The following is a 13,562-nucleotide window of genomic DNA, read 5'->3' on the forward strand; positions in this document are numbered from 1 at the left end:
AGGAAGGATGAGAGAGGGAGGAGGAAGGAGAGAGAGGGTGAGAGGAAAGGAGGAGGAAGAGAATGAACAGGGAGGAGAGATAGAGAAGAAAGAGGAGGAGGGAGGGAGGGAAGGGGAAGATACAGAGAAACAGAAAGATAGAGATAGGGATGGATGGACGGATAATAGATAGATGATAGATAGATGGATAGGCAGACAGACAGACAGACAGACAGAGATAGCCCCATCACCAGTGACCTGCTTCTTTGTTGCCACATCTAAGTTTCCACTGCCCCCAGCAGCCCATTAAGCTGTGAATCCATCAGCGAGTCAGTTTTCTTGTGAGTCCAGAGCACTCATGATCCAGTTACAGACAACACCCTTCCTCACTGAACACTGATGCACCAGGGACCAAGCCCTCAACATATACACTTCTGGAGAATATTTATAAGCTAAATATGTGTGTCTGTGTGGCAAACATGTGCCACAGCATCCATGTGGAGGTCAGAGGACAATTGAGGGAGTTAGTGCTCTCTTTCCACCATGTGGTCTCAGCAGTTCAACTCAGGTCATCAGACTTAGTGGCAAGCCAGAGGGCTTGCTGAGCCATCTTGCCATCCTGGTTTTATTTTTATTGTTTTGAAGCAAAGTCTGATGTAGCATTGACTGTCCTCAAACTGTTTAGCCAAGGGTGGTCTTGAACTTCTGATCCTTCTGCCTCTGCCTCTCAAGGGCAGGGATTGCAGTTGTACACCACCACTCTCATGAAGTGCTGGGGATGGAAACCAGGGCCTCATGCATTCTGGGTAATTGCTCTACCAACTGAGCCACAGCCTGGTCCTCTTTTTCTTTCTTTTCTTTTCAAAACATAGACCAAGCTGCTGACCTGGAACTTGCATTCTTCCTGCCTCTGCTTTCTAAGGGCTGTGATGACAGATGTGTGCCACACCCAGCTCCTTGCATTAACCTTTAAAACAATTTTTGAAAATGTGTGTGTGTGTGTGTGTGTGTGTGTGTGTGTGTGTGTGTGTGTGTGTGTGTGACTCAGATGACAACTTGCAGTAAGCAGTTCATTCTCTTCTCCTTGATGAGGTCATCAGGGTTGGCAACAAATGTCCCCACCCACTGATGTCCTGGGCCATGAGCAAAGTACAGTAAACTGGAAGCTCAGCAAGCTGCCTTATTGGGAATTGAACTGGGGGATGAATAGGGTCCAAGTGGTGAGGGCAGGAACATAGTAACTTACAGGGGCTGAGACAAGGCAGAGCCTTAGACTTGAGGCCCTCCTTGGGATCTTTGTGTGGTAACAGTATGCTGATCCTAGACTTTCTGAATGTCTGGTTGTTAGCACTCCCTGATTACCCTGGGAGAGCCAGGGCCATTTGGAAGGAACTGCTAGGACTCCAGTACAGCACTGGCCTTAGCAATCTACAGATATTCCCCTCACCGTGCTAGAGCCCCTGGTGTGTTAAGGTCTGGGCCTCAGGCTGTAGGAATCTGGTGACCCCAGGCAGGAGTGGTGCATCCAGTGAGTAAATGTGCTGGGGAGGTCTGGATTGATTTCCAAAATCTGATTTTCAGGAAGACAGAAACAAAATAAAGCAGTCCCTGCCCCCGTCACATTTGATGCTTGATGAGGGGTACTGTTGTAAAAGGACTTGGGGTGACAACACTCTGTGCCTCAGTAAGCCAGGTTTGGCCATATGTCTATTAGAACAGTCAAATTAATAGTGAAAATGAAAAGCAGATTTATTCAGTGTGGCCACATTGAGAAGAGGGGCAAAGAGATTTAGTGATTCTCCCAAATCTATGTTTGGGGTCCTAAAGGGAGGTTAAGAATTAAGTTGAGACCAGAGTTATGCATGTCTAAGCAGTCCCCCGTCAAGGTGTGGTCCACCCAATGTTGTCAGGGCTCCAGTCTTCCCAGCAAGGTGGTCTGAGAAGTTTTCAGCACTGTGTGAAACCTCATTCCCGGAGGAAGTTCCTCTCTGCTGGTCTTGGCTTTAGGCGTTCTTCTCTCCCAGCGAGAGATTGACTCCTGGGGGAATTCCAGTTTCTTTTGCCCATTGTTTCAGTAGTCTGAGGGACACGAGTGTCTGTTTAGAGTGTGTTCATCTCTGTTAGGCTGGTCACACTGGGACTCTCAGAACAGTAAGGACCAGACTTAAATACACAGGCCCCTGGTAGGCGTGGCACAGTAGGGATTTTAGCTCCTTTCTCCCCTCCTCCTCTCCTCTCTCCTCAGCTTAGCTGGCCCCTCCTTTGGGCCCCTCAACACAAAGCCCTGGTCTCTCCCTCCTTGCATACAGGGATATTTTTAGTTAGTAAGAGGGATTATCAGCTGAGTCCCAGGTGGCAGGGGCCTGGCTGGGAGTAAGGCCAGCTAGGCTTCAAAGAGCAGGCAGGGTGGGGGTGGGGTGGGGGTGGGGGTGGAACTCATGGGTAGGAGGGCCTTGAGGATAATAAAGGTCCAGACTTGGACTGGACATGCTGGCCCAGCCACCTACACTGACTCTCTGGTTGACCTCACTCACATTCACTTGCCTTGTGGGCTTCTCAGGCCCAACCCAGCTTGAGCACAGGAGCCAGACTTTAAGGAAATGACAAGGGAGGCCAGGAGGGTTTCCAGGCAGAGTGAGCTTGCTGGGACCTGTAGCTGGAATTTTCTTGCCTTGCCCACAGTCAGGACAAATCTCTGTCACCCGCCAGCCCCACAGCCGCTCAGACCCAACCAAGTAAACACAGAGACTTATATTGTTTACAAACTGTATGGCTGTGGCAGGCTTCTTGCTAACTGTTCTTATAGCTTAAATTAATCCATTTTCATAAATCTATACCTTGCCACATGGCTCGTGGCTTACCGGCATCTTCACATGCTGCTTGTCATGGTGGCAGGTGGCAGTGACTCCCTCCGCCTTCCTGTTCTCTCAGTTCTCCTCTCTGTTAGTCCCGCCTATACTTCCTGCCTGGCCACTGGCCAATCAGTGTTTTATTTATTGACCAATCAGAGCAATTTGACATACAGACCATCCCACAGCAGGGACCTGCCTAGGAATCATCTAGAAAGCCTGTGGTGATGTATACCTTTCATCATAGCACTGGGGAGGCCGAGACAGGAGGATTTTGAATGCCAGGACATCCTGGGTTACATAGGGAGACCCTGAATTTAAAAACCAAGGCCTGAGGTGGGGTTGGCTCAATTATGAGTGCTTGCCCAGTAAATGAGGGGCCATGGGTTCTGTCCCAGCGCTGCAAAAATACTAGTAATATTTTTATACCAGGTGTGGTGATATATGCCTATTAGCATTTGAGAGGTGGAGGCCAGACTGGGCAAGATTATGTCTTTCAAAACCAAGGGTTGGGGATGTGGCTGAGGAGTAGAGTATATCATCCTCTAGTGAGGAGCTGGAAGTGTATAGCTCAGCTGAAGAGAGTCCTTACCTAGAATCTACCAGGGGGGCTGGGCCTGCCTAGGATCTTCCAATAAGAGGGTGGAGACATGATTTGGCAGTAGAGCACAGACTTAGAATCCACCATTGTGGATCTGGGATCAGAGTACCTTTCTAGAAATCTCTCAGTGAGGGACTAGGGTCATGGCTTAGTAGTAGAGTGCTGGTTAGGGCTGGAGATGTGTCTTATTGGAGAACATTTGCCTAGCCTGGTTAAGGATCTGGGTTGCACTCTCAGAACTGGGGTGGTGTGGGGAGGGGATATGAAGAAAATCATCCAAGGCCTTGGTGATGACTCAGTGGGTAAGGTGCTTGAGTTCAAGTCCCCAGCACTCATGGAAATGCCTGTAATGCAATGCTGGGGATCAGAGACAGGATTATCCTGGGAGCTCACTGGCTAGCCAGTCTAGTCAACTGACGAGCTGTAGGTTCAGTGAGAGACCCTGTCTCAAAAAATAAGGTGGAAAGCAAGTTAGGAAGATACCCACTGTCTCCAGGCTCCACATGTACATGCATGGGCTCATGCATGTACATGCCACCCACAGCACAAAGAATCCTCCAGAAGCCGCCACATACCAGTGACCCCTCAGCCTTTCTCAGACTACCAGTCTTCTCTCTGGTGACCATTATTGACACTGTCACTCATGCTCACACTGCTCTAGGCATCATTCCCAACCTCCTACTTGGAAGGGACTATTGTAGATCCCATTTACAGATGGCGAAACTGAGACACAGAGATTAAGTCATCTATTCCCAAGGTTATATAACTGGTAAATGACTGATCCAGGAATTAAATCAATCAAGATGGAGTGTTTATGAAGTGAGGAGTCACCACCTCCTATGTCCACCTCCTCCATTCTAACCCTCACCATAACCCAGTAAAGTAGGGATTTGCTGTATTCCCTTTTCAGATTGGACAAATGAGATGTGAGGAGATGGAGCTGAGTTTCAAAAGAAAATGTGAAAACTGAGGAACCCTAAAGCCCTTCGTCTTACTTCCTCAAGATTGACTGCTTTGAATTCCCCAGCAAGGGGCTGGGGACATGGCTTAGCTGTGGAATTTAGAGTTTCGATACTGGAAAAGGCAATACCCAGATTCTCCCAGGAGCCTCCAGGGCAGGCCAGCTGGCACCTTGATTTGAGCCCAGTGAGACCCATTTGGAACTTGTAACCTACAGAACTATCAGAAAACCAGTTTGCAAGAATAGCCATAGGAAGCCAATCTAAGCATCATAAGTTTATTTGGCCTAATTTTGAATTTTATATTGATAGCATTTTGTGTAGATATTATTTGTGAGTATGTGTGTGTGTGCACGTGTGTGTGCATGTGTGTGTGTGTGTGTGTGTGTGTGTGTGTGTGTGTGTGTGTGTGAAGTCCTTTTGCATTTTGAGGAGGGAGGAGGAGGGTGCTGAGGATCAAACTTGAGCTGATAGTATTTTGTGTAGACACACCTGCCCTCAGTATTGATTTTGTTATTCTTTTCTTGTTTGTCATTGTGAAGTTGATTTTTTCTTTTGAGTTAGGGTCTTTCATTGCCTATGCTGGCCTCAAACTCACTGTGCAACCAAGAGTCTCCTGCCTCTCATATCTTGAGTACTGGGATTGCAGGAACATGCCACATGCCCACTTTTGTGAGGTGATTTATTTTTCTTTGTGTGTTTGGTGGGCATAACTTTGTGTGCATGTTTACTTGTGTGTGAGAGTACACACACAAATGTGGGCATGTGCATATGGGGACTTTGGGTTAATTTTATGTGCCTTTCTCAATTCCTTTCTACCTCAGTTATCTTTTTTGGACCCAGGCTTGCTACTTCAGCCCTTCTGATTAGTCAGGCATGCTCTGGGAAGCTCTTGTCTTCAGCTCCCATGGGCAGGGGTTACAGATGAACTGCCATGTCCATCTGGCATTTATGTGGTTCATTCTAGTAAATTTTATCTTGAAAGAAAAGAAAAACAAAACAACCCCCCTCCCCCAACAAAAACCAAAACCACACCAGCAGATGTCAAACTTCAGTTAAGTGGTCTCGTCACTGTGACAAACATGCATCAAACAACTGAATGGGAGAGAGATTTATTCTGAGTTCCTGCTTGGGAAGTGTCATTACATCATGGTGGGGAGGCTGTGGTGGAGCAGAGCAATTTGAGACATGGTGACCAGGAAGTAGAAAAGAAGGAATAGAGGAAGGGCTCAGGCAAGATGCAGCCCGAGGACATGCCCTGCCACCTCCAAAGGCTCTTCCTACTTTTTTCTGTATTCTAATATTGTGAACTCATCAAAGATGAACCATTGAATAGATCAGAACTTCCAGTATCTAACTATGGAAATGCCTTCTTAGACAAACCAGAAGTATTGCTTACTGACTTTTATTTTATTTTATTTTATTTTATTTTATTTTTTTGGTTTTTGAGACAGGGTTTCTCTGTGTAGCTTTGCGCCTTTCCTGGAACTCACTTGGTAGTCCAGGCTGGCCTCGAACTCACAGAGATCCACCTGGCTCTGCCTCCCGAGTGCTGGGATTAAAGGCATGCGCCACCACCGCCCGGCCCGCTTACTGACTTTTAAAAGAATTATTTAGTTTTATGTGTGTCTTAGTGACTTTTCTTTGCTGTGATGAAACACCGTGACCAAGGCAACTTATAAAAGAAGGTATTTAATTGGGGCTTGGTAGGGAGTGTGGTGGCAGGCATGGTGCTGAGAGCTTACATCCTGACCTGCAGGCAGTAGGCAGAGGGACACTGGGTCTGGTTGGGACCTCAGTGACACACCTTCTCCCAAAGGCCACAGCTCCTAATTCTTCTTAAACAGTCCACCAATTAAGGACCAAGCATTCAATACGTGAGTCTGTGGAGGCATTCTCATTCAAACCACCACAATGTGTGTGGGTCTTTGCCTACATGTATGTCTGTGCACCCCATGAGTGCAGTGCCTGTGGGAGCCAGAAGAGGGCGTTTGTTCCTTGGAATTAGAGCAGCAGATGGTTGTGAGCTGCTGTGTGGGAGGTGGGAATTGAACCTGGGTCCTCTGGAAGAGTGGCCAGTGCTCTAAACCACTGAACCATCTCTCCAGTATTCCCCCTCTTTTGACATTTCTTTAAGTAGAATGCTCTGTGACTCTGGGTATTCAGCCTCTCCCATTTGTACACACTCTTCAAGTTGAGTTGATTTGTACTTACCTGATTGTGTATCCACAGCATGTTGTTGAGCTTGAATGAGTGGCTGTGGCAGGAGAGGTTCTGGTTACCACCCAACAACACATGGGCAGAGCTGGAGGACCGAGATGGCCTGGTGTTCGCCCACCCTCACCACATGCTTGCTGCCTTGCCAATGGCTCTGGTCCTGGTGGCTCTGCGCATCACCTTTGAGAGGTGAGTGTCATACTGTGGCTGGTGTAGACCTGTGTGTGTGTGTTTGTGTGTGTGTGTGTGTGTGTGTGTGTGTGTGTGTGTGTGTGTGTGTGTCTACCCTCTAGGGGTTTCCCATTTTCACATGCCCAATGACCCCTTGTTTTAGACCTAAACACCTTTTCTTTCTTTCTTTTTTTTTTTTTTTTTGTTGGTTTTTCAAGACAGGGTTTCTCTGTAGTTTTGCGCCTTTCCTGGAACTCACTTTGTAGACCAGGCTGGCCTCGAACTCACAGAGATCCTCCTGCCTCTGCCTCCCGAGTGCTGGGATTTAAGGCGTGCGCCACCACCGCCCGGCTTTCTTTCTTTTAAAAAAAAATTATTTTTATTTAAGTGTGTGTGTGTGTGTGTGTGTGTGTACCATGTACATGCAGGTGCCCACAGGCCAAAAAATGGTTTCAGATCCCCTGGAGGTGGAGTTACAGGTGGTTATAAGCTGTAACTTGGGTACTGGGATCCAAAATATAGTCCTGGAAATACACCAAGTGCTCTTAACTCCTGAGCCATATCTCTAGCTCTGAACATCTTGTTTTCCTGCCGCCACTTCTTAAGTGTTGGATTACAGGCTTCCGCTACCACTCCCAATTTGTGCTATGCAGGAGATGGAACCCAGGGCTTTGTACATTCTAGGGAAGCATTCTGACATCTGAGCTGCATCTCCAAACCTCTGCAATTCTTTTAAGGCTGTGTTCCAAGGCCAAGCCCATGGTCCATCTCAGGAGAATCCCTTTTTAGGTCCTATCCCTGACCAGAAGTGCATCTTGGTTTGTGGTTCCCACCATCAAGGGGATTCTGAGCTCTCAGCCCACTGAACACAGGCAGGATGTGAGGGACCCAAGGAACATTCACTGAACTTATATTTACCTCATAAACTTAAAAAAAAAAAACTTGTGTGTGTGCAGAAGTCAGAGGAGGACGTTAGCTGGCCTCTATCAGTCTCTGTCATGCTACCTTCTGACAGCGTGGCTAGCAAGCTCCAGCGATCCTCCTTTTTCCCCCTCCACCCCTATCCCCCAGAGAGGTGAGGTTATAGGCAGGCGTGTGGCCACACCCAGGTTTCTGCATGGATGCTGGGGATTTGAACTCATGACCATGCTTGTGTGGTAAATATTCTTACTGAACTCTCTCCCCAGGTCCCTTATATATTTCTTTTGAAAGCTTCTATGCCATATACAGCTCTAAGATGTCTACATGAAAATAGGGATGGGAGATGTCTTAGGGTTTCTATTGCTGTAGAGAAACACCATGACCATGGCAACTTTTAGAAAGGAAAACATTGAATTGGGGTGGCTCACATTTTCAGAGGTTTAGTCCATTATCATCATGCAACATAGTGGCTTGCAGGCGGAAATGGTGCTGGAGGAGTTGAGTATCCTACCTCTTGCAGGCAACAGGAAGTGAACTGAGACACTGGGTGTGGCTTGAGCATATATGAGACCTCCAAGCCTACCTCCACTGTAAGACACTTCCTCCAACAAAGCCACATTTCCTAATAGTGCCACTCCCTTTGGGGGCCATTTTCTTTCAAACCAACGTAGGAGACTAGGGTGGTACTGTTCCCAACTTCACCACTGGAGCCCACATGGGTGTATTTTCACATTTAAGTGGTGATCTTAGGCTGGGCATGGTGGTATATGCTTGTAATCCCAGCATTTGGAAGGCTGAGACAGGAGGATTGCCAGTTTGTGGATAGCCTGGGCTGGATAGAGAGACTAACAAACAAGCAAGCAAGCAAGTAAGCAAGGAAACATGCTAACAGTGCTAAAGTGAGCCTGGTCATAGCATGGACTCCTCCATGTTCGGCAGAGGGTAAGTATTAATAAAGAGTGGTCTCCATCACAGTGGAATCTAATAGGAGTTCTTTACTAGATTGATCAGGGCCTCAGGTTTTCTTAAGAGAACTTAAAGTGCTAGAACCCTGAAGATGTGGTTCAGTCTCCATCTGTGGTCTTGGGGCACCCTCTTGTGGGCAATGGGGGATTGATTAACCAGGTACCTTTGCTGGAGTAGGGTTTGTAGGGTATCAGACTTCAAAGGTAGCAGGCCATGTCCCTCCCCTGAGGAACCTCATGCAGGGAGACTAAGACTCAGATCACTAAGACACAGAGGACTTTCATTCTGGTTGAGGATGGGTAAAGGAAACTGGGTTCCCCGTGAGATGGCCTGAACATCCCTATCCAGAAGATGACGCTAACGTCTTTTCCTAGGTTTGGTCCAGGAATTGTGGCTGGGAGTAGTGGTAGAAAATTTCATGCCTGCATGGACATTTTGGCTCTGGGTTTCCAAACCCTCTGTTCAGATAGATTTGAACCATACTTGCTGGTGAGGCTTGTCTAAGCCTCAGGATCCCTCTCTTTCCTCCTGCTGGAGTAACATTCCTTTCATTTGAGTTCTACTGGGTTCTGTCTCCATTGCACTCAGATTTGTGGCCTTGCCGCTGAGCCGGTGGATGGGTATACGGGATCAAGTCAGGAGGCAGATAAAGCCCAACCCAGTGCTGGAGAAATACTTCCTCAGGATGGGGCAGAGACCCGTGGAGGTGAGCCCCCACATTCTTTTGACATCCACATGGTGGTGTCCCTGGAACCTGGGAATAAAAGCTGTGTGTGGCCCTTATTGGAGGTGGGTCAGGGACCTCTGACTCACCCATCAGTACCCCCACCCTACATTTAACCTGGGTCCATAGTTTCCCTGGTACATGTGACCCTTCTGTCTACTGGTAATTCAAGGCGGCACCTCTCCCAGCTGTGCTGAGAGTAGTGGACCAGTCCCATCCTCAGGTTCCTTGGGGTTTGAAACCACTTCCTCCCAGCATGAGTGTGCCCTTCCTAGTCTCCAGTTCTCTAGGTCTTGAATCCCCACCCCTCTTTTCTGCAGTGTGAGGTGACACCCCTTATCCCCAGCCATGATGGGGCTGCCCCTTTCAGGCTTCCTGGGTTAAGAAGCCCCACAATTTCTGGTTCCCTGGGACCTGGGGAAGCCTTCCTTTAAAGGTCTCAAGGCTTGAACCTGTCCCTCTTAGCCTTCCTGGGACATGAGGCCCTGCTTCTCCTGGTCTTCCAGGACTAAAGGCCTCATCCTGGCTGGGTAAAGAGTCGCTCTTTCTTTTATTTTGTGAGACGAGGTTTCTCTGTGTAACCCTGGCTGTCCTTGAACTTGCACTATAGACCAGGCTGGCCTCGAACTCACAGAGATCTGCCTGCCTCTGCCTCCTGAGTGCCCAGCTGGCAGGGTAGCTTCTATGGAGCAGAGAGCTGGGGTGGTGGACTAGTCTGCTTTCTGTTGCTGTGCTAAACATCGAATGCAAGTCGGAGAAGAAAGGGTTCATTCCGGCTCACACTTTCAGGTAACAGGCCATCACAGAGGGAGGTGAGGACAGGAAGTTGAGGCAGGACATGAAGCAGAGGCCATGGAGGAACACTGCTTACTGGTTTGCTCTCTCTGGCTTGGGCTCAGCCAGATTTCTTAACACAGCTCTCCCATCAGTCAATAATCAAGACAATTCCCCAAAGACATGGCCAGAAGCCCAGCTGATCTGGACAATGTTGAGATGCCCTCTTCCCAGCTGACTCGTGGTGGTGTCAATTTGACAATAAAAATTAACCAGGGGGTATATGAGACTCGACCCCCTCAAGGGGCTGCAGGAAAGCCTGCCTCTCGTACGCATAAATGCTTTTCCTCTGTGCTGGGGATGAACTGAGGACTTTGTTAATACTAGGCAAGCACCATAGAGCTATATCCCCCATTCTCCAGCCTTATTCTTGATGCCAGGCTCCACCAGTGACCTGTGTATTCTACAAACAGGGCCAGTGTTCTGGAAGTCCACCTTCCCCTCCTCTCTTTCCTCTCAGTATAGTGGATATGGCTCTGTGGCAAAGATCTTGAGCTTCAGGCAAGGAGGGAATCTAAGTGGGAGCCATGCATCTGGGGACAAGGGTAGGAGACCAGCACTAGGCCTGTGTAACCCTTCTCCCTCATTCCCTCTCCTCAGAACCAGATGGTCCTCCTGGCTGCCCAGTGCGGTCTCACACTGCGACAGACTCAGCGCTGGTTCAGGAGACGTCGGAACCAGGATCGGCCTCACTTGTCCAAGAAATTCTGTGAAGCCAGGTAATTGTGGGGGTGTAGGGGAGGTAAAGTCTGTTCAATAAGGCCCCACTCTTCCTAGCCTGCCTGGGTGATGAGGCTTCACCCTCGTAGCCTCCTTGTTACTTGAGGTCCTTTCCTTTCCAGGCTCCCTGGGATGTGAGGCCTAACCCTTTTTCAGTCTCTCTGGCAGGTGAAGCTCCACCTCTGGGGCCTGCACACTGCCCTTGGCAGCGGCCTCACTAGCTTCCTCCCTCTCTGCAGCTGGAGGTTTGTCTTCTACCTGTGTTCCTTCGTGGGTGGCATCTCTATCCTCTACCATGTGAGTAAACCTGAGGGTCACCTGTCCCACAAAGACCTACTGTGCACCAGGAGCTGGCCACCTGTAGTGAATGAATCTGCTAGGGAGGAGTGGGAGGCAGAGCTGAAACATGGGAGGAGAGAGCAGGAATGAGCTGTGGTGGAGAGAGCATGCTGTCCCACTTTGTTCTGTTGCTGTGATGAATATCCTGACAAAAGTAGCTCGAGGGAGAAAGAATTTATTTTAGCCCATGGTTCCGGGTTACAGTCCGTCATAGCAGGGAAAGAATTTATTTTAGCCCATGGTTCCGGGTTACAGTCCGTCATAGCAGGGAAAGAATTTATTTTAGCCCATGGTTCCGGGTTACAGTCCGTCATAGCAGGGAAAGGATTTATTTTAGCCCATGGTTCCAGGTTACAGTCCGTCATAGCAGGGAAGTAGCTTGAGGGAGTGGGTTACTGTTTCCATAATCAGAAACAGATAGCAAGGAATGCGTGCATGTTAGTGTTCAGCTCACTCTCTTTTTCATCCAGTCCAAGGCCCACTTCATGAAATAGTGCTACCCACAGTTAACCCAAATTAGAATAATCTCTCATGTAGGTATGTGCACAGACCAACCTAGTCTAGACAATCCCTCATTGAGACCACCTTCTCAGGTGATTCTCAATTGTGTCAAGTTGAAAGTTAAAACCAACCATCAGACTTAACACTCGGGAGTTGTGGGCAGAAGGATGGAGAATTCGAGGGCAATGTGAGCTACATAGTGAGACCCTTGCTTGAAAACTATAAAAGCAAGGCAGAGTGGAATTGGTATGTAGATGACTGTGGAAGTCCTGGTAGTGTGGGGGGGTTCAGATCCAGGGTAGGAAGCTGGTTTTTGCCTTTGGAGAGCTTCAGATCCTTTGTTCCTTCATAGGAGCCATGGTTGTGGACAGTGGCATTGTGCTGGGAAAATTATCCATACCAGGTGAGTGGCAAGTGGACTGTGGAGAAACTCAGTCCTTGTGGTCACAGGCAAAAGAGGCCCACTGTCTGCCTGTTTGATGAAGCCTGCCCCATTACCTGCCTGTATATGAGGCCTTGCCCTTCTTGCTGCGTGAATGATAAGGCTCCCCTCTCCTTCCTGTCTGAGTGGTAATGTCTGGCCTTTCACAGCCTGCCTGGGTACTGAGGGCCCATTCTTTCTAGTATTTTTGATACTTGTCCCACCTATACTTCCTGCTTGGCTACTGGCCAATCAGCACTTTAATTATCAATCAGTCATCCACAGCAAGACCCAACTCTCACAACCTCCCTGGGATGTGAGGCCTTATTACTCTTCTTCAGTGTCCCAGGCAGATAAGATGAGTCCTTTTTAACTTTCCAGGGACATGACCCCCTCCCCACCCAACTCCTTTGGCTATGATGCCTAGTCTCTTCTGGTCTTCTGGGACTTGAAGCTTTGCCACAACTTTCTGGACCATAAAGGCCCACCTCTTGGGGCCTCTCTGGGCTATGAGATTCCATTCTTCTCTGCACTTTGGATGTGAGGACACTCCACTCCCAACTCTGTTTTTGATTCTTCTGTAGAGGGAGGAAAATAAGACCAGGAGCTGCTCCAGACCACTATTCTGGATGACCTCCAGGGATGGGGAGTGCATGCTTTGCTCACTTACTGGTATTCAAGTGTCCAGGTTTTGGGTAACCTGGGAGATGCTCCATCCAAGTCCCTTCTAGGCAGGAGCCTCCACACCTCACAGCTAATCTCTCCTTACCTTGCTGTAGACCCTGAATGTGGCCCTGTACTGGTGGTACCTCTTGGAACTGGGCTTCTACATTTCACTGCTAATCACTTTGCCCTTTGACATCAAACGCAAGGTGAGTTATATATGAGCTGGGTGTGTGGAGATGCCTCCTAATCTCTGGGGAAGGGGCTGAAGTGGGATGAATTGGCCTCAACATTGCACCTTGAGGTGCCCTTGATTCCTGGCAGAAAGTATGGGGTCCAGAGGCCTTACGGATATCCTGAAAAGGCTTGCTTTCAGGCATGTGGCCCTCCAGCCACAGAGGCTTGTCCCAGTGGTGACCCACTGTCTTCGGCAGGACTTCAAGGAGCAGGTGGTGCACCACTTTGTGACCGTGGGGCTGATCGCCTTCTCCTACAGCTCCAACTTGTTGCGCATTGGCTCTGTGGTACTGCTGCTGCATGATTGCTGCGACTACCTGCTGGAGGTGGGTTCACCTCCACACTTGTCCTGCCAGCCCTGCTATTCTCCTGGCCATGGAGAGGAGGCCCTGCCCCCTCAACCTCTCTGGGAGGTGAAAACTCGCCCCTCCCTCTTTAGTTTCCCAGCAAAATAAGGCCC

At 48.8% G+C, this 13,562-nt stretch overlaps 1 protein-coding gene across 2 annotated transcripts in view; it reads left to right on the forward strand.

The window, feature by feature from the left end:
* Positions 1-13,562, forward strand: part of Cers4 (ceramide synthase 4) — a 41,032-nt gene that overhangs the window by 15,728 nt on the left and 11,742 nt on the right. Inside the window, exons 2-8 of one of the 2 annotated variants that reach the window (XM_052754709.1) lie at positions 6,621-6,794; positions 9,252-9,369; positions 10,822-10,940; positions 11,181-11,238; positions 12,134-12,184; positions 12,982-13,074; positions 13,300-13,428. In XM_052754709.1, the coding sequence (XP_052610669.1) occupies positions 6,622-6,794; positions 9,252-9,369; positions 10,822-10,940; positions 11,181-11,238; positions 12,134-12,184; positions 12,982-13,074; positions 13,300-13,428 (741 nt within the window). In that variant the 5' untranslated portion in view covers position 6,621. The remainder of the gene's footprint in view (positions 1-6,620; positions 6,795-9,251; positions 9,370-10,821; positions 10,941-11,180; positions 11,239-12,133; positions 12,185-12,981; positions 13,075-13,299; positions 13,429-13,562) is intronic. The other variant, XM_052754710.1, reaches the window with a different exon arrangement.

The sequence above is a fragment of the Peromyscus californicus genome, unplaced genomic scaffold (assembly GCF_007827085.1).
Source record: "Peromyscus californicus insignis strain IS unplaced genomic scaffold, ASM782708v3 Scaffold_2__1_contigs__length_46816999, whole genome shotgun sequence".
NCBI classification, from domain to species: domain Eukaryota; kingdom Metazoa; phylum Chordata; class Mammalia; order Rodentia; family Cricetidae; genus Peromyscus; species Peromyscus californicus.